At 38.8% G+C, this 21,732-nt stretch overlaps 1 protein-coding gene across 1 annotated transcript; it reads right to left on the bottom strand.

The window, feature by feature from the left end:
- Positions 1-9,019: 9,019 nt before the first annotated feature.
- LOC136044458 (homeobox protein CDX-1-like) lies at positions 9,020-21,245 on the bottom strand. Its single transcript, XM_065729785.1, has 3 exons — positions 20,807-21,245; positions 12,055-12,200; positions 9,020-9,274 (listed from the first exon to the last, which is right to left on the bottom strand). The coding sequence occupies exons 1-3, from the start codon at positions 21,243-21,245 to the stop codon at positions 9,020-9,022; spliced, it is 840 nt and encodes a 279-aa protein (XP_065585857.1).
- Positions 21,246-21,732: the final 487 nt, after the last annotated feature.

Raw genomic sequence — 21,732 nt, 5'->3', positions numbered from 1 at the left:
GATGCTTGCAGAATGTAAATACGTTGTCACAACATCTTGCTCTTCCGTATTTTCTTTCGTCTATTTTTTAATTGTTCTATTTTGCTAATAGTATCAAACTGCTTGAAATCTTCTACTTCATCCTCTTCTATTATCAACTGTGTTACCAGGTGCTGGTGGTAATGGTTTACCAAGATCTTGTCTGACGTCAGCCAAACTCCCAGCCTCATAATTACATTTACATTCAAATGAAGGGCTGACCAACCCCACCTTGCTGCTAGTTCTGGTGCTTGCTCTTTTGGAGAACTTTTGTCTGTCCCATTACCCTTCACTGATATTCATCAGTGATTCCACTGTAACGTGATGCAACTGTTGCTTGTATTTGGAACTTAGTAAACAGACCTTTTTGGAAAGAAAAACATCCAAGTACCATACACTGCTATTATAGTTTAAATGATTCTTTTCAGGAATGTATATTTTTCTGTCACATCAGTCAACAAGTAAATCTATTACTCTCTTAATTTTTCAGATGCTCAAAAATCTCATTTTAAATTCTTTATTAATGGATGTAGTCAATTTGATTAATAACTGTCTCAAAAATTTCCCACTTGTTATTGATGTTTGTAAGCTTTTTAGTATAAACTAATTAAAATTCTATCTGTCACAAATAGGTTCATGCTTTCCCCATAAGTGGTGGTTTAAAGAGATCTCTTGGCTGTTGCAAATTGATTATTTTTAAGAAGTAGGCAATAGGTCTTCTAAACAAATGGTAGCAGATATGTAAAGAAAATGACAAAAAAGCTCTGAAGGTCTTGTATTAGGCCCAGCAATATTGTTGGTTTCTGATTCAAGTTGACGGTAACTCTTATGTGTCTGAAAGGTCTTCCTCTGAAACCCATGTGTAGTTTGTTCAGTGGTGGCAGCTAGAACAGTGGCATGAAGTGGCTGCATCCTCTGTCAGAGGTCAGAACTGCCCTGCTCTGTGTCTGTTGGGTGCTTGACACGTGGTAGTGTGCAGGTGAGCTTTTTCACCAGGAGGAATGATGCTAAATTTATTGTTGTATGTGATTATTAGGAACATGATAATAATGTGGGAGAATTAGTCCACTCTTTATGACTTGAGAATTGCCTCGATGTGGCTGACTCATTACAATTTGTAGAGTGCTTCTAATATCAGATTTTTATCTTGGATTAATTTCTTTACTATGAGCTATTTGTCAGGGGGTATGCCTGCAAAAGAGGTGCAAATTGTAATGACTTGTTTCCCTTTATGAAGGTGTGGATCTTCATTCTGCAGCTTTTGTATTTTGACACTGCTTATACTCGCACATCCCTTCTAATTTCAGCACCAAAGGGTTCTATGTACTTAAAGAGGAAGGATTCAATTTTTTTAGACTTTTTATTGATAAATGTTGCAGTATTTAAGGTTAATTTTTTATAGTTATGAATTTATTTCTTAATCCATGCAATGATGCTGAGGAAAGCTGTACTGTGGGATAGGACATGGAAAAAGTTAGACCCCTGTAATTGATGTGCCCCTTATTGAAAAAATAAAGTAAAATGTGCATATATGGACTATATATGGAGCATCACTGAGATTAAACAAGATAAGGTTTCCTATCCTGAAAGTATATTATATATTGTATACATACTTAGAACTTAATTTTTAACTGTCTTCCTTTGTTTATGCTTCTCCTCATGCCACCACAATTTCACTATCACTTGATCCTATTTTTTGTATCTCAGAGCCTTATCCTTCATTCCTTGTTCTTCTTTTATCTTTTGTTTATGCTCCTCCTTTCCCTTTCTTGTTTTGCCTGTTCCATTATCTGAAATTTCTTTAGATCTATTTCGATTCTTTCCAGAATGTAATTAGATCAAGATATGCTGATCACGAATTGCTGTACTGATTTTATATCGGTTGACAATAGTTAACTTTGGATAAGGCATTTTGTTTAAACAGATTTACATAGAAGGATAAGATTGGTGGGTAAGTCTGCAGATTTTTTTTAACACCAGAGTGAGAATAAGATAACTAAAATGGCAGCATTCAAATGATCTTCCACATCCTGACTGTTTGCCTCCCATTTCGTATCAAAGAACTGTGTGGTTCATTAGAAAGCAACCACATCTTTTCGTGTACTCTAGTATTTTAAGGAATGATTTTGAATTTGAGAACTAAATCTAAGCCCTTCCCATGAATAATTTCTTAGCCACCCATGTGTTGTTCCACTCATATCCACCCTATCGTTAGCTTCAGAGCCACATCACCTTCAGTGTAGAAGTGATTTACCCTGCAGGAGCAGAACTGCAGAGTTCCAGAAACACTTTTAGTAGACATTGCTGTCAAATGAGAGGGAGAGAGAGAGATCTCTGTCCTTCCACTGTCCGTATTTGCACTGTGATGGAGCACCAGTGAGTTGCTGGTGGGAGAGCAAGGGCAAGTGTGCTGCTTATGGCTGTTCCATGTGGTTGTGGAACTCTCATGTTACCATGGTCCTTCTTTGCCTTTCTGGGATGTGAGACGAAAGGGGAAACAGATCTGAGGCAGTAGGCGAGGTGTCTAGGAGTCTCATCCATACAGAGGCTTGTATTTATACAATTTTCAGCAGTGGGGGAAAAATACAGAATAGTAATCGTTGGTAAGGTACTGGCAGCAAGACTGCTGCACATTTTGTGTGCTTCAGAGAGGCTGATGGACAGAGAGAACTGAGCTCCAAAGTAATCATTTTTCATTTTACTCCAACTGTCAGAACATTATGTCTAACTTAGCTAGTGTCAATGGGAATTGTCTGAGCTTTTGGTTGGAATGAAGTAGTTTGTGTGTAAAATTAAATATAGGTAGGTTACTCTGAAAGGAATGCCTTATATTTATTTCCATGGAAAGTACAACACATACAAAGTGCACCGTAATCAGCAGAGCAAATTCTCAGCTACAAACCCCTATTTTTTGACATAGTCATCTCCATTACCTACGCATTTTCACCAGCAATAAACAAGACCCTGCATGCTGCACTTGTAAAAACTGGCAAAGCCATCCAGAACACAGCTTGTCTTTCACATCACTGCTGAGACACCACCCACTGCATCACTGTGCTCACATCCACTGCTTGGTTTACATTAATGCTTAGCAAGCTTTGATTAATATCAAAGGGTGCAATTTTTTCCACATACAGGAATTCACTTCCACCCCTTTGCTACATATGCACTACTGTCAGATGCCTCTGCTGCCAACTGTCACTCAGCAGCAAAATGTAATGGAAGATTGGTGGGAAGGTTCAACCTGTAATGCTGCACCATCAACATCTGTCTCTGACATCATGGGCTGATAAAATAAAATAGGAGGCATTACTTTTGGAACATCCCTCATACTTCGTGTGTTTAATCTTTGTGGAGAGAAATTGTCTAATTTTCTAGCAAGTGGTTGGTGAAAATTTAGTATTGCTCGTAGCAACAAGTGTAGTGATAGCTACTGGACTATAATAGAAGTGGTATTTCCGCAGTGTCGATGGAATGCCACAGTATGGGAGCTGTTCGACAGAGCGTTTCCGGGGACAGCAATAGCAGTGTAACCACAAATATGTGGTTAAGGCATTTTAATGACAACTGTCATGGCTCTAATTTCATGGAATACTGGCAGATTAAAATTGACCTGTACAATATGTGAATTAAAGGTGTTTATACCTGTGATTGTTTTTATAAGCATATTGTAAATGCTTGCTCATAAAGTCACTCTTTTTATATAAAGATAAGAAACAAATCTATTTCTGACACTTGGCAATTGTATGCAATCTACTTTCTGGGGTTATGTTTCTGAGGAGAAGAAAGTGTGTGAGTTTAGTTGTCTCATCCTAGCTAAGGTGCTGTCAGCAGATGTTTGTTTTCTTGCCTCCAGGGGACTGCTCCAGTAGCACATCAATAATGTAGGGATTGGGAATGCTTCTTGCTGGTGCCTTCATAACTGCATGCCTACGATTTCAGTGGAATGGCAGGCTGAGGAGTTTGCTAGTGAGCTACATATTAATGATGGATTTAGTGTAGTATTTAAGAGATATTACCCTTTATTAAAACCAGGCTTTACGTGCGCATCCAATCCTTCTAACATTAATAACTGTAGAAAGCTGAGGGAAAGGACAGTCAGTACAGGGCATGCTGTCAACTGAGGTCAGTTTTGTTGGAAAAAAATCTATTAATTCATGAAGAAAGGCAGTCTGTTTTTAAATCTTAAACCGATGAAGAGAGTGATCTTGCTTTCATGGGAGCTTCTACAGACAACCATTCTAAAAATGCTATTTACTCTTTTTAATTGGAATGGTTTAACAGTCTAGTTAGGTCTCATTTTCAGAGCATGAGATGCCAGACCATGCCAAATTGTTCTCCTTACTGATGAGCATGGTACAGCTCAGAGAGATGAGTCAGCCTTGGTAACTGAGCTACTTTCACCTGCTGAAGTTAGCTTTTCTGGAGGGAAAATGGGGAGATATCAGAAGTTACACTCTGTACAAATAAGTAGAAATAGAAGTGACAAATGTGCATGAAGCCTTCATCAATGTTGCAGTTTTGTATTCCACACTCTTAGATTTTGCTTGTTAACAAATCCTTCTGAAAAATGATCAGTTTTGAAAACTGGATTGTTGGGAGTATGGTGATCGTGTTCAGCCTTCTACCTCTTATGGCTATTTTTCTGACTGCTGCTAATGAGTTAGTTTTTATTTCCTAATGTTAATTTTTTCCGCTTTCTTAAGGTAGCAGCAGTATCTGTCGTGTATGATTTGCACCAGTGTTGCATGTGCTAGGGAAGAGTGGAATTAAAAGAGAGCCTTTCTGATCTGAAATCTAGATAATTTAAAATCTGATACAAAATCAATACAAACAGCAATAAAAGTGTGTCTTACTGCTCAGCAAACAGTCTTAGTGCAGCAGGTTTTAAAGAACCTGTATGTGAAATCCAGGTTAAATTGATTCTTTTTACCAGAGCTGTAAACAATATCAGCAGATCCTCTGATATTTGGTTTCCTTCCCTGAACCTGCTGTGCAGGGTTCCCACTTACTGTTGCTAATTCATCCTGACTGGAATTCAGCTAGATGGGGATTGTTGGGCACTCAGTATTTAGTCCTTCGGAGATTCCTTGAGTATGGTCTTTGTTTTTCATGAGGAAATAAAAGAATTGCTTGCTTTTACTGTTTACCATTATTGCTATACATGTGGTTTATATTCCTGTCCATCCAGTGTTTCTGTCAGAGATATTGAACTGTTCTTCCTCCCTCTCAGGTGAGAGGTCGTGTGTATCGAGTCCCTCCTGCCCTGGAGGACCAAGAGCATGCAGGATAAATCTAAGTTAAGCCTCTCCATTTTGAGACACTTCACAGAACAGTTTGTTACAAAATGTACAAAAAAGTGAATAGTGCTCTTTGACCACGAGAATAGCTGGCAAACATTTTCACCATGAAAACAGTGCCTATTCCTTTAATAGCGATGTCCACACAATTTTGAGTGTCACTTCTAACATCCAGTGCCATTTCCAAAATGTGACCCACCATCGAAGTTGTTCAGAATGAGCAGAGATGCACCATCTCAGTGTGTGCTCTGGGTGTAGAAGTGTGGCTTGGAGTGAGCCTGCACTGCACCAGAGAACTGAATAAGGATGCTTGAGGTAGAAGCATGAGTTTTATTTTTTGTGTTAACATCTAGAATGAGTCTATTTGTTTGTCTGAAGGCTTTTTTCTTCTGTTAGGAAATGTCACTTCACATTGTACAGCTTTCTTAGTTGCATGAAGTTTTTGCAGGAGATCCTGCCTGGTATGTTCTTGATCATTTTGTGCCATGCACTTCTCTCTGGGTAATGGGGTTTAAAGGTTAGTGAATTCCTCTGAAAATTGCATATACCTTGATCGTTGCTTTAATCACAATTAGGATTAAGGGCTTAGATATTCCTGTGATGTAGACTACGGTATGCTTTTCTTCTTGAAGGCACTTTGCTAACAACCAATCAATCTTTGCAGCAACTCTGCTTTAGTGTCCCTACTTTTATAGATGTGCTAGAAGTGATGGGTTACATGATTTGCCCAGTGTTGGAAGGGAAGCAGTAGTCTTCTGAGGTATTTAATGACTCAAAATGTTGGACCAAAATACTTCTGGTTGATTTGCCTCCCATTTGATGCTTCTCGTTTTTAGTTTAGCTAAGCAACAGTATTTTACAAGCTTTTTAATGAAAAATAGCTTATTTGTGTTTTTTTGGTGGACAACTTTTTAAAGGATTAAAGCATATTGGAAAATACTTACTTGAACAGATTGCTAGTAAGTTAAAAACAACAACAACAAAAAATTACATTAAGCCATGTAATACAATCACTGGCATAACCAGAGGGTTAATAATCCCTAAGGTATTATCCTGGTTTATAGATACAGCTTTTTGAGCAATAAATTTTAACCTTTGAACATGTGCTTCTGCAAATAAAATTCAGCCTTATTTTGTGTACTTAACAACTTCTGATTGGAAACACATAGCAACCTATAGTGAGCAAGCTTTCAGCAAACTGGGGCAGAAACAAGGGAGATCTTCAAAGTAGTCACTTATCTTCCTCAATAACTCTTCTACATGTAAACAAGATAAAACAGGTCATTTTTGCCAAATCCCTCACTCTTTGAATGATGTTGAAATAATTTTAAAGAGAAAGAAGTTGAGTCAGATTTATTTTCTTATAGTTTCTAAGGGCTTTTAAAATATATATTATTTTTAAAAATCTATTACAAAATCAAACTACGTCATGCAAACGTGATTAAAGGTAACAGTGAACTTGATCCTGCAAAACTCTGGTGCATTTAGCTAGAACTAGGTATCAAATTATTGTATATCATTACAAAAAACAAAGCCTCTTTCTGTATGCTTACAAGTTTTAAATTGTAAATCTGGGTGTTCTTACTGATTTTTCTCTGGTATGCAACCTAAATTCTGCTTAATTGCTTTTCTCTTTTAACCTTTTTCAGTCTCTGTTAAGTAGAATATGCCTGCAAGCTGTATGTAAAATATGTGTAGCATTTCTCTCTGTAGGCAGAATGGCTGTTCTGGGCATTTCCAGTGGCTGCTGCTTTTAGACATAAGCAGAAAATATCTCTTCTGGGAGACCGATGTTTCAGTTTGACAGCTGTGCTCATCAGTGTGGATCTTAAATCTCTCCTGTTCATAAGTGCTATTTATCATGTTCTGCTTTACATAATACGTGAAAAGCACTAGAAGTTTTTCTGTTGCTGAACTTTGAATTGTATTGTAATTGAGTTTCTTCATCTCATTTGGCTTATCTTACCAACAAAAAGCTTCAAAGTACTCTTGCTAACGGCACAATGGAAGAAAAGTGTGGGAATTTTACAATGTAGATGTGCATCCCTTTCAAGTTTACTCCTTGCATGCTGTCCTTGTTACAACCAGAAAATTCTAAGTAAAATTAAGAGAGAGAGAAAGAGAGTGAAAACTGCCAGCTCCCCGAATCAGCCTGGTTTTACCGTTCTCTGTTTTTTCTAAGCATCTCCCTGCTTTTCTACTTGATTCTGCAATTCAGTAACGGAATGTTCATCAAAATTATGTTGACTTTCTACAGTAGCTAATATCACAATGGCAAATGGTTATTGAAAACGTCATTTATTTTTATGATCTCTATATACACAGTAACTTTACATTACCTACATTTTGATGATCTAATAGTACTGTTTGTTATAATTAAGAAAAAAAAAAAAAGAATGTAGTGCCGAAATGACTTAATGTTCCTAAGTCTTATTTGTAACAATGTTGGAGATATTTATGAGGACACTTTGATGGAAATTCGTGAGGATAAGCATCCTAAAGTTCTAAATAGCTTTTGGCAAAGGGGAGTATAAATTCCCAAATTACCCGAGTGCTTCAAAAATTTTCTCTTTGCAGCCAGAGAATTATGTATGTGTGATTGATAGTCAACTCAGGAAGCAGATATCCAGATTATTCTTAAATAGTGATTATCTTCCCAAGTCTGCTTAGTGTAGAAGGGATCAGCATTTGGGGATTGGAACCTCCTATTCAGATGCTCAGATGTGGGTTTAGGAGATTAGTATTAGGTGCCCACTTAGAAATTGACGAGAGCTTATAACTAGGAAAAATATTTTTGCTTTGTCTTCTATTAATTTAGCTTTTCAGATTTATTTTTATTTTTTAGTATCACAATAGCTCTGAAAACCAGTCCAAATATGAAATTAGTTGAATGCAAGTATTGCATCTCTGTCCAGGGGTTGTGCTGTCTCACAAAACGCTGTCTATACCAAAAATGAACTTAGGCCAAGATCTGTATTTCCCAAATGTTTCCAAAACATTTATGATAAGATTGATTCATGTATGTCTATACCAGTATAGGGAGCACTGGAAATCATACCTGTCAAAACAAAATAAATCCAAAAAGCTCATCCATGACTTTCACCCTTTAAACAGCGAGTGCAACCACCACAACTCAGGGTTTCCATCAAGTGGGCCAAAACAATTAAACCAAGTTTTCATTTATCGAGATCCATGTGTAACATCAGTGAAAGTGAGATTAGTACATGGAACCTGTGTGGAGATGGAAGGAGAGGAATGCACTCTTTACCTAGGGGTGGGGACAGAGCACTCACATTAAGCTGCCGTCACAGCCTCAGCAATGTCATATTGCCTATGGCCTCTTTTGTGCTTTTCTTTGTTCACAGAATATACTTTCTGGTGGCCACTCTAGCCCTCAGCTCTCCTCTTCCCCAGTGCCAGCCCACCTGCTGCAGGGATGCTTGCCCTGTGGTGTACTCTTGCGAGGCTCTCTGCAGCTAGGACTCCTGACACACAACAGTTTCAGTGCCACTGGAACTCGCACTGTCCTGCAGACTGGGCAAGTGACTTCATTTACTGAACTTGAAGCAGATGTGCACAGAACTGTGTCATGCTGGAGACCCCTGCAAAGCAGCTGTCCTGCAGATGTCCTCTTCCATATTGTAGTGCTCTGTGTACTGGTAGTTCATAGTGTTTGTTAAGCAGCAGCTCCTCAGCCAGCCTTACTGAGAGGCCACCACCTGCTGCAGGCTCCCGGTGTGCTGCAGGCCGTTCATTGGAAGCGGAGCTGGCGGAGGTGGAGGTGGGAACAAAGAGCTGGGCATTTCTGAGTGAGTCTGTTGGTCAGGAGCTGGCATCGGGCTCACTGAGCCAGAGTCATTCTGCATAGAGCCAAGATTACTGCCATCAAAATGAGTCATTTTCTTCTTCATCAATTTTCTTTCTTTGGCTCTGCGATTCTGGAACCAGATTTTCACCTGCAGAGGAGCAGAGGAAATTGTTTTCAGTTGTTAATAGAATGCAGTGTGGTTCTTTGTATAGTCAAGGGCTGTAGGAGAAAATCAACTGCATGAGGTCCAGTGAGAAAGGCAGTAGCAAATTGGGACAACTGAGCTCTTTGCTTGCTTTTGTACATTTTTTTCCACATAAATAATCTTTCCTACTTCACAGTAAAATATTTAGTTTGATAAATAGCTTTATTAGTGTTTTATTCCTAGGAAGTATTTATTAAATGTTTGATTTTTTTTTTTTTGTACAAAGTCAAACAGAACCTAATGCATCACAGCAGTGGCCAAAAGAATATGAAAGTATCTTTGAAAAGTATATTCTCTAAGTCAGAGCAACTCAAAGCCTGTTACTGGCCTGTGAACTGAGAAAAGGTTTCCTGTTTGGATGCTGGACTCCTTTGCTACAATTGTAAGGCAACAGGAATATACCTGTGAGCAGAAATTCACCACTGCACTGCTGTAGGTATGTGTTACTTCAAAGTATTATAGAAGTGGTGCCTCAGTAGCTAAGCACTTTTTCCTGCATGTGTAGACAAAGTTAAAATCTGCTGCTACTTCCCACACAGTCCATGACTTTATTTCATAGTCATTGCTCTGTCACAGAAATGCAGACTTTGAGAAGAGATGAACTATTGAAGAATAAATGTATTTAGATTGGGATAGAACAGGGGAGGACATGAGAAGATGACAAAATTTAATTAAAAATGCAGCAGAATTTGTTCAGGTGTGAAAAAGTGACTCTTCTGTGGTAACTGAAATGTCATTGGATATGAATTCCTGATGTGGGATTTAAGTCTGTGTGTATCATTGGAAATGATTCTATATTATGTATGGTCTGCATAATAGGTCAAATTATCACATTTGGATCTATTTTTTGTATTTAATCAGATGACAAAGGCAGTGCTTTTGTCAACTGCTTTTTATCAACCCAAGGAAAAATCTCTGGTTTTCTGAGAAATGCTGATTTGTTTTCTTTTCCTTTCTAGCTGCTCGGCAGAGAGATAACTGACAATCAGAAAGAAGGAAAAACAGTAAAAACTGATAGTATCTGTGACCATTAAAAAAAATCTAGTGGTGAAGTCCCACAAGACATCACGAGGACTCTGCCAGTTTGTGTTCTTATTCTTGAGCCATTATTATACCCATTTTCCAGCTGAATGTGACAATTCCAGAAGCACATACATTTCCTTATGGAAATTTGAACCTGGATTTCTTAGGTCCCAGGCTTTCATCTCAAACATGCAGCAGTTCATTTCGTTGTCTTCATTTCTGAAATATCACTTTAGTAGCAAATGATGTTCATGTTCTATTAAAGCTGTCTCAAATATCCTACTTTCTGACTGTGCTGTGGTAATTTGGCTTTTCCCATCATTTGCCAGAATATATGGAGAGATGAAACTATCTAATAAACAAACTAACACCTGGTTCAGATTTGCTCTCTATGTTCCGTGATGTCTGCTTTGAATTTAGGGGTTTTATTCTTTTCCATCAACAAGCTAGATGTAGAGATCTGCAGCAGAGATCCAGAGAAATGTTTTAGTAGGCATTTAAGGGTTGCATACCAGTTATCAGATGCAGGTAAATACAAATCTGTAACGTTAGGCTAATAGCTTATGTGGACTTGTTCTTTACCTGTTGCTGTTCTTTTACAGTACTTCTGCCACTGCTTAGTGGTGCAAGTAATCCCACAGTGCAAGTTTAACTCTTCTTTCTTGTCCTCAACATCTGTTTATTTTTGTATCCTGTCTATATCAGAAGTGCATCATTTATCACTTAAAAAATAATTAGATATTACTTCTTTCCTTTCTTGTTTACGTGTTGTTCTTTGTTCTTCTGTCTTGAGATAATCTATCTGTAGAGTTCCTCCAATGAAGCTTTTAAAGTCATTGCTTACTTCAGTGCACTGTGGTAAGAAATCCCCAAGTAAAATGGAATAGAACATGCTCAGCCCATGTTAGAACTATAACAGAGCTCTCAACTGACATTTTATCTTGGTTGGTGTGAGCCAGCTGAGGTGTTTGAAAGCCAGGGTCTGTGCTCCTGCCTTGCCATAGCAGGAGGTGGCATAGGCACAAAAATTACATGATTCAAGAATGTGGCACTGAGTGGTTCCAGAGCAAATTGTATCTATCTTTTTGTCAGGAAAAATTGATTCCATTTATGGGAAAGGAAGGAGAGTTTGCAGGGAATGGAGGGAAATAGGGAAAGGAGAAAGGATTAGCAAGTGTGTAGGAAATTTTAAAGAAAAGGTAGAAGGTAGCCAAGACCCAAATATCTGCAGTGTCCTGAACATGGAATTCACAACTAATAGTACCTATGCCTCTGCTAAGAGTGGCCTTGCTTAAGGCTTCCCACTGACCTCAGAGGAACCAGGACTAGGAAATGTTTGCAAAAGCTTCTCCCTACTAATACTGACCCAGCTGAACAGCAAGAAGTCCTGGCAGGCTTTGGTTGTTAGTTTCTCAGAGCAAGACTGTACGTCAGGCTTCTCTTTGTCTTTTCTACGCAGTTGCGCAGCTCTGTGCTGTAATCATGTAAGCTGAACTAGAGCTGATGGGATGTGTCAAAAGGAATGCAAACCATGCCATCAGGCCATTCAGCTGGATTGTATGAGCCCCTAAATCGCAGAGGGAACGCAGTCATGTTAGATTTGAGGCATAAGCATTTCTGTATTCCTAACCAGTGTGGTCATATCCTTCCAAGTAATAATAAATGCAAAGGAAATTCTCAATGGATAATCCATACTCTACCTGTCTCTCGGAAAGTCTTAGGTTTGCAGCAAGTTCAGACTTCCTTCTGATTGTAATGTATCTGTTGTAATGAAATTCCTTCTCTAATTCTAATCTCTGATGATCTGTGTAAACCACTCGGTACTTCTCTCTTGTTCTTGTTTTACCTGTTTTGAAAGAAGAACACATTGCTTCAACCCAGAATTTTTTAATTTCAGTAACATAAATATCTGACTTTACATTTGATATATGTTTGTGGGTATTTTACGCCTGGTTCTCTATGCACTTACCCAGAGTAACTTCCTTGACTGCGGTGCACTTGGTATCAGTTTACAACAGGAGAGAGTAATACCATCAACTTTTGGGTTTGCTCCTTGGTAAATAGATGATAAACTGGTGCTCATATTCTTTATTACCCTTGGGTTATTGTTTGGGCAAGAGAAGTTGTTCTCGTTAAGAACGAGGAGCCAGGAAGCCTGGGTTCTGTTGAATTGCTTTTTTCTCTTCCCTAAAGCTGATTGAATGCCACTTGATTTGGAGATGAATTGTGAAGGGTATTTTACTGCATAGAAAGTTCTGAAAGCTTCCAAAGGTTCTCAGATCCTGTAGCTAGGAATATTGGTATGATATTGTTATTGCAATTTGATGGCTGTGTTTTTCCTTCAAGTCTAGCACAATCTAACCAAGCTTTGATCATATCTCAGGGAATAGTAAGATAAATTTACATATGGCAGTTAATTAAAAAAGGAGGAAAGGAAAGCAATAATACTTAACAAAGGACATTCAAATAATGGTAGAATTGCACCACTGGTTCCTTTTCAGGCAGCATGGTTGCTGCATTTCAGATGTGGGTACAGCTGACTGAAGCAGACATGGCTCATCAGTAACTGGGTCATTAAAAAGGTAAGAGCAAATTACATGAGCAAGTGAACACAGATGCAAGTAGCTGGAATGTATTGATTTCATATGGGATCACTTGTGAGGACAGAAGATGTTGGTAGTCATTAAATGCAACTGAGAATGAGGAAGATTGCTAATGCTTCCTTTCTCACTAGCCTTTCCACTCTTGTTTAATGTTCATTTTAGGCAAACAAAATCTTAGAAGTCAACAGCTGCTTAAAATCAGCTCCTCAGCCCTGCCCTAAGGTCTTCCTGCATTTTGGAAAGATTAGGTTGTTTTGGGGCTAAAACCAGTGTTACAGTGTTTGCAAATAGTGTCTTGTTGATTTGTTTTGTGCTTTCTTGTCTGTTTTCACCTGGATGCTTCTTCAGATGTGTATATCTTGTCTGTAAATTGTGCAGGACACAGAACACATTTGTAGTTGGTGATCTCTGCTATGTGTTGCACAGTGGTACTATGTTTTGTGAACCTTCCCATCGAGCGGGTGGGAGCAACCCCACTGGAGTCAGATTCTCTGGGATCATACATAAAATGGGAGACGTACTGGGGCTTGCTGACTGTAGCAGTCTGGTTGTGCTGCAGATGTAGCTTAGCTTCATAAAAAGGCTTTTTCGATCTTTGTCTTACAGAGCATTTTCTGAAAAAAAAAATGCATGCATGTCTAACTCTTCAGAAAAAGATTTACCTCAAACTTACAATACTTTCACTGGTGATGAGAGTAATTAATGGAGAGCACCAAAATAGACTTTCAGTAAGTGAATTGGCAAAATGTCCGTGTCTGAGCAGCTGCCCATGGCGTGTCACTGAGCAACCAGCCATCTCTGCAGCACAGAACAGCTGGGGGTTTATTGGTGGCACTGAAGTCTGGTTACTCCTCAGCCCCTTCTTCCCTAACTTGTGAAGTAGTACCCAAAGCTCAGAATTCAAGGTACAGAACTGTAATGGAATCTTGAAGTACTTTATCCTTTAATCCCTGATTTAGTTTCACTGGTTAATGTGTTTTTCCCCATCAGTGGAGAAAGATGTAGTTTCATTGTTTTAACAACTGCGTATATTTAAAGTTAGTTGCCTTCTACTTGTTATCTAAATGCATACACCACGTTTTAATGAGTTCTCCTCCAGGATTTGACTTCGTTGTCAAATTGCAAGAATTTTTGACTCACTAAGGTACTATGTACATGACCAGATTCTTAAGGTGATCAATTTTGTACCGTTTGTATAGGTATTAGATGCACGGTTGTTTAGCACTGGAAGTTCTGGTCACTGCAGTGCTGTAAACAAAATACCTCTGTCTGTAGGCAGTGAGTGGCTCAATCTATGTGAAAGGCTTTCTCAGGGACTCCTCCTAGCTTGCGTTACAAGATCTACGTCAGAATTTGGTCCCTTACCTTTCATACTTCTTGCTCGTTGACTGTGGGAAAACATTGTGTGTTAATAGTGAGTTTACAATGATATGGATATTTTCCAACTGTCATGAGGTCATCGTTGTGTTTACTTGGAACATTTCAGTAGGAAAAATAAATGTATACATTTTTTTGTTGCTTATGCTGGTGTCTCTGCTCCCTCCATGTAGCCAAAACAACTCTCTGTTAAATTAATCTGTTAACTTTCTTGTTACGTTCTGCTGCGCTGTGCTTGGCTGGGTCAGGCATTCTCAGCTCGGTAGCATTTCTGTCATTGTAGAACTGTAGTGAAAAGCAGAATTAGCCCAATTATGTTTATCCAGAGTATCAAGTGAAAAGTGCTGCTAATTTTACAATATCATGGTGAAAATGTTAAAGTCTCTGGGGAACTGCTGTTATTTAGCTGAGTCCACGTAAACACTATGACATTTGTTTTCATTCATTCAAAGTGTAAATTGTTTGTTTAACATATGACACGTGTTGTGCTTTGATGCTTTACTTGGTATATTTTAGCTTTAGATCTGTAGCCTGTTTTTTTTTTTTTTTCTTTCCCCTCTTCAAATGAGAACTTGAGGTCATTCTATGGGACAGAAATGTTTTAAGATATTTCCCTAGTCTCCTTTGTGTTGTTAAGATGTAGAACACAAAAGAGCAAAGTGATCTTATCTTCAGCTCTATTCTCATTCAGAAGTCACAGACAAATATCAGATGTGCTTCTGTTGCCAAAACAAGATGGAAAACTTCAAGGTATAGCTTCCTATTCCTGACTTGCAGTGCTTAAACCCTTATCTGAACTGTAGAGGTCTTGAGATCTGCTGAGGTCTCCAGAGAAAGCCCATGATGTTGGCAATATCATGTTTTGCTCTCAGTGAGGCCTGGTGAGGTCCCAACGTCTGTGAGGGACTTCCGTATCCCTTTGTTGGATGCTGTCTTGGAGTTACTCTGCATGTGGCATTTCATCTCAAAGGCAGAGTGGATTTTTTAATTTATTTTCTAAATCAACAGCAATAAAACCTGTTGTTAAACAGGTTGACAGAGTATAGGGCATTCTGTCATGAACCTTACAGATCTTCTGCTCATTTCAATTACAGTAATGCATTTTATTTCAAGAAGTACTACCTGAGTAAAATCTGAGGTAGAACTAATGCATCACCCCAGAGACAGCAGAAGGATGTTCTTCATTTGCCAGATCTCTTCGGTAGATAATGGAAAAAAATTAATGATCCAGTGATGAAGGTTAACATTTTAATCCTGCCCTTTAGTTGACTGAAGTCCTGAAAAATCTTTCACTCCTCAGTTGAGTGAAATTACCAACATTTACCTTTTGACAACCTTACTCTTTTATTAAAATAAATTTTAATAGATTGCTTTTAATCAGAAATTTAGTATAATTTTATTGGGATTGTATTGTTCCAGAGTCATAGCATGGAGCTGCAGGTGGCTGAGGAGTTATCAGTAGCTGGGTGGAACTAAAATAAAGAGCTTTGAAAACTGCCTCTGTGTTGAGGGGGCAGATTTTCAGAGTTTGGTGAGCTATTGAAGAACAGCAAGTTTTGCCAAAATCTGTTTTACAAATAGTGATTATTTAAGAGTGCCTTTAGAATGAGGAGAAATAAGGTATTTCAGCTTTAGAAAACTTTTTGTGAGATAAAGTTTAACAATCCTGTCTTATCACACCCACTTCAGCAATTTTTGTGACTGGCCAAGTTCTGAGTTGGGGGAAGGGAGCAGCTTTCCCCTTGGTCGTAAAATTCACAGAGCATTTCTTCTGAAGACAATAAAGCTAGGAGAAGGCCTCTTTATTTGCTGTGAAAATCATCACCCTTTCCGGCAATATAACTCCTGAAGAAAAAAGGGAGAAGGAAGAGACAAGGCTGCATATCAAAGCAAAGAGAAGTGTTGAGAGGGTCTGTTGCCTCAATATGACAGATAGGCCTCAAAACCAAAGACAATGTAGCCCAGGAAAGGAGGAAAAAAAAACAAAACCAAGCCAACACTGTCAGACCTCACAACTAGTTTACAAAGTAAAATAAATTAGCATGAGAACTGGTCCCTGGCCCCTTCCTAGCGCCTCCTCTCTTAACTGTCCAGGAATACCCTTCCTCTACCTAAACTGACATCATTCCTAAAATCCAGTGGCCAACTAATCTAGGCAGATGTCCTTGTACATAGTTATGTCAGATTACTTACGAGTGTCAGCATCTCAATTGTACAACTTACTATTGTTTGAGAGGGAGTTAGTATCTGTACTTGATGGCTGAAAGGCAGCATAAGTCAGCTTCAAATGTGGAGCAGTTTTCTGGCCTAAAGATCTGTTCTGTTCATATTCGTGTCTTTATGGTGGCGCAGTTTTAAGAGAGGGAGTAGTTAGCTCTTTGAGTTATTAGTAAAGGACCACTGGATATCAGGGCCCAGAGGTGTGGATATTTATTTAATTATTTACTTATCTATTTTTGTGTTGGAGCTATTTCTAAATATTCATGCAGTTTAAAATTTATGAAAGGAAAGGTCCAAACTCACCCTAGGGAGTATCACTGATTTAACTGATTTTGTGGAACGAACATAATTTAAATGAATAAATGTCTTGAAGAGATTCACTGTGCTGCCTGTGATGTTCTGTGAAGTTATGAGGGTACTGTCCTGCTCAGTATCGTTCCTGCCACAAGTCTCAGTGAGCTGAATAGAAATATTGCCAGGTTAGATGCATAGAGGTTTGTGATGCTGAAATTCTATATTTGAATTTTCTGCTGGGTCTTGATCATTTTTTTCTTACACATGCTCAAGTGACTTGTGAAAAGAACAGAGGAATATCAGAGAATCAGAAACTTTCACTGGACCAAGAGATTTTCCCCTCTGTTCTGTTGACTTCTATTTAAAGTGCGATCATTTTCCATTTTGAGTACGTTCTGTAATAACGCTCATTGGCCAACTTCTGTCCTTGGTCAGTGTAAACTATTCATCTTCATAGTATAGAAGGTAACTGAATCCAAAGCTGAATCATTTTTGTCACCTTTAAATGACAACTGGACAGGCTGCCCTGTGGGGTTTTGTTTGGCACAAGGACACAAGCTGTAGAAAGTGTAGGCAGTTTTCTATGTGGCAGAGTCAGGAAAAGTCCCATTGCCAGTGACTGTAAAACTAAAAAACAAGTGATTACCTGGATTTTTTTTTCCAGGTTTATGTTTTTTAGGCATTCAGAATTTTGCAAGAATCACTCTTTAAGAGTTTTGCTTCTCTTTCTTACATCTGAGAGGATATAAATTCTTCCTTCTTCTAGATACTCTACATTCACAGAGCATTTGGTAACAATACTGTCAGCACCTGTCATCACCATCAGAGAAATTGTCAGGGTAAATTTTTATTGAACAGCTACAGTGTTTCCTGTACTTGACGAACAGGAAAAGTCTCTGCTTACTGTTTATTTCCATCTGTTTCTGTACTTGCTCCCTCCTTTTTTAATAATGAGATAGATGCAGATCTTTAGATATATTTTCATCTAATTCTCATTACTGCTGATACTACCTGGTAGTTTACCTCTTCATACTTCAGATCTTGTGCACAGGTTTACACAGATTTATTGTTTTCTTACAAAAGCTAAAAGTAAAGGCTACTCCTATGCAAGGAATTGCATACCTCCGTAAAAGTACAGAAATCAGTAGGAGATTTGTAATGTCATCAGTGATGGGATCATACTTTTCATCAAAGAATTTGCCTGTAATTGTGCTTTGTGTACATAGAATTGCCTTCTCTAGTTGTCATGGTTCCGGCCTCTATTGCTATTGCTAGTTGATGTGGGTTTCTTTTCCCTTTCAGTTTGGTATTTTAGCAACTGAGACAGATAAGCACAGTGTAAGGGTTTGGGAAGGGTCTTTTTCCACTAGTGTTCTTGGATGGAAATACTCAAACAGTCCTTTATTCAGGTGGTCTGAGTCTGAACACATTTGCTTTCTCCTGTAGCCTGAATACCCTCAGGGAGGCAGCAACCAGGCATTAGATCCTACATGGAAGAAGTCCTACTCCCTCCAGTTCCAAAACTGCAGAAGGAGATGCTCATACATCCTTCAAACAGAGAGGAAGGGTGGATGAAAGCCTGATGACATCTTTTATGTGGGAAATGCATTCCAGTACTACTATCAGCATGACAGTCTTGCATTAAATACTGAGATCTTTCAGTAGTTTTAAGTAGCACATTCTCATGAACTTTGCTTAATGCCAGGTGAAGACCTGTTTTGGTATTTGATGTTGTTTTTTAAGTTACACATGATAAATTTAACTTGAAATAATTTCTTCTTTTGTTCCAGGTGAATTGTATAAACAACAATACAAGAATTTGTGTAGGGTATGAGGCAGTGGGAGAAATTTCAATCAAGTGTTTTTCTTCTCTCTCAGGTCATGAATCCATGAAGCCCCAACAAGAGAAGATAATCATGAAACCCCTGCAGTTGGAAATGTCATTGATTCAAGGCCTCATTTCTGTTGCTGTTGCAAGTCAGACTGCTGCCAACTGGTGTATGTAAGTACATCTATGGGAGGAGTCTCTTCTGATTCTAAAGGGATACAATTAGAGGAGTGTTTCTTGCAGACTTTCAAGAGCATCTTGCAAAAATTATTTGCCCTAATAATCCTCATTTCTATAGTGAAATCATATTATTGATAAGTATTTTTTCATTATATGTTGCAAAATAATAATACTTTATTTCTGTGATTTGCTTTAATGCTTTCAGGTAAGCCTAAGCCTTATTTTTTCTATCTTCAGAAACAATAGTTTTCTTTTTCACAGGAACTAAAAAGAGGTAATAAAAAACATACGTAATTCTTCTTTCCTTTTAAACATCTGTACTGAAATTCCTAGTGGTTTTGCAAGAAGATAGAACTGTAAGGCTGCAATGTAGGTCCACAAGAGCAAGAGGCAGGTAGGTAAAGAAGAGTGAAATACTTGTGGTTTTTGAGTGAGTATGTTGCAAGCGAGTATGATCTGTAAATCATACTGCCCGTGAGAATTTTCATTGTGTTCATAAGGACTATGCAGAAGTAAGCAAAGTCTTTTCAAGACTGGCCCTCTTCTGTCTTGTCTTGGTTAGCATTCAGAGAAGAACAGTTATGAGAAATAGATTTTAAACTTAAAAAAAAAAAAATCCCACAGCAGCCTGTCTTTTGTATTTGCTGAAATTCTTGTTCACTCAATGAAAGAACGTACTCTGTCCAAGTGTCATCCATGGACTCTGAGCTAAAGCTGCACTGACCAGGAGTAGGTATGACTCAGTGTGTCTATGTAAATTAGATGCATTATTTTAGCAAAGACAGTTTTTCTGTTCAGTTGCTTTTGTTTATGTAGAATATATGTTTAAATAATTGCTTTCCCTTCGGAGTTTGATTCAATACTGGCTTTGAAAACCACCATTTACAGATGCGTGGGAACCAACCTGGGAAGTGATTAAGGTCTGGAAAGAAGGGAACCTCCCTGAGTTGTGACAGTGAGGTACTGTGAGCGTCTCTGGGGGAGGTACTGAGCATCCTTAACTCCTAATGGTGTCGATGCATGTCAGAGCTGCTCAGAACCTCAGAGGGTCTCAAAAATTGAAGACTATCCCTGTTCTTTTCAGGCAGTGCCCCTCTACCTCTCCTCCTGTTCCTTGTTTCATTATTTTTTTTTATGTTGATCCAAGGAACATAGATGTTTTGGGTGTGCTTAATAGTTGTATGTATTCTTTGCATTAATTCCCACAACTGAATTAAAAATTTTCCTCAGACTTATTTTTACTTGTTAAACATGATTGAAGAATTTTATTTTAATCATTTACTCCTATGCATCAGAGACTGACCTGTCATAGTATTAACTTATTTTGTTATCGTAGATGTTTATATTCCTGCACATTTTGAGTAACTGCTATGAAGAGTGGCAAGTCTTTCCTTGTTCTTTCCCTGTTCTTAAAGCAATTGATCCTGTAGCCATTTCATTTTTCTGTTCTTAGATTTATGGAGGTTCTATCCAATACAAAGCTATTTCCAACCCCAGTACTATATATATTTTACTTGAACTTTTCATATCTACTCTGAAGATTAAGGAAAATAAGCAAGGCATAGGTGGCAGAGAAGTATGATGCTTTCATCATGATTTCTTTCTACAGACATACTTCTCTAAATCTATTGGACTCCTTAAAAGCAATTATATGATGTAACTTTTTAAAATGTATCCCAAATGAAAGTACTTTACTGTCAAAGGATGTTGCTTTTTATGTGACTCAGCTATGGAGATCAAGGAAGAAATATAAGGAATCATCAGCTGATCAGAAACAGCATCCAAAGATTGAACCAGTATTTCACTGCTAGCAAGAGTCTTGTTCAAATCTTCTTGCTGTTAAAACATATAGAATCTGACAAAAAAAAAAATAAAAATACAACAACAAAACAACAGAAACCAAAACCAACCACCCAAAAAAGGGAAATCTCAGCCTCGCTGCCCTCATACCTGTAGAAGTGGATTGCACGGTTTTCCTCATCCATTCGTAAGAGCTGTGCCTTTGGCTGTTGGGGGAGACCTGCTGTGCACTAACGGTACCTGCAGGAGGTAACCCCCCGGGTGCAGCGGGATGGAGGGAGCTGTACTCAGCTGGACTGTAGGAGCCCTGCCCAGGAGACGAGCCGCTGAGCTGTGCGGCAGCAGCCGTGCCGGAGGGCCCTGGGCACGGGCCGTAAGCGTTCCAGTCCTCCCTCTGGGGGCCGTAGTGGGGTCCCCAGGCTCCCGCGGGCTGTCCGTGGCTGTCTGGAGCTGGCACGTGGTGATACCCCATGTAGTCTGAGTAGGGGGGAGCAGGCACAAAGTTCTGCACTGGCAGGTTGTTGTTGCTGCACCTTGCAGGTCCTGGATACATGCTGGTCTCTTTATCCAAAAGGTAACTTACATACATGATGCTCACAGCCTGGCTTTGTCTTGCTGGGACATCCTGCTCCTCACAGTATTCGTTTGATCTCTTCCCCTCCTCTTTCTTTCTCTCTCTTTTCTAGTCCTGACTGGCTCTATAAATGACTCATGCTAGCCCTCATGTCCCTTTACTACACATGATTAACAATGGCTTTACCAGGTGCTGGTGGTAACAGTTTACTAAGGTCCTGCCTGATGTCACAGATAACTGCCTGCCCCAAAATTGCATTTGCATTCAAATGAAGGGCTGACCATGCAGGCAACCCCACCTTGCTGCTAGTTCTGGTGCTTCCTTTCTCACAGATCCTTTATGTATTACCGTCCTGGTTCTATATTTTTTGAATCTAGTTTGAAATCCCATGCTTTTCAAGTAGGATTGCATGCATAGTTAACCAATAACTATTTGAACAGTAAAAGTACTACTTTACTTGAGTAGTACGTGTTAAAAACTAGCTTCATGCATTAGGTCTTAG

This window comes from Cyrtonyx montezumae, unplaced genomic scaffold (genome assembly GCF_038088225.1).
Source record: "Cyrtonyx montezumae isolate F1298 unplaced genomic scaffold, pur_monq_1.0 scaffold_11, whole genome shotgun sequence".
NCBI classification, from domain to species: domain Eukaryota; kingdom Metazoa; phylum Chordata; class Aves; order Galliformes; family Odontophoridae; genus Cyrtonyx; species Cyrtonyx montezumae.
Note: the sequence above shows the minus strand (reverse complement) of the source record. Positions and strands in the feature narration are given on the sequence as shown.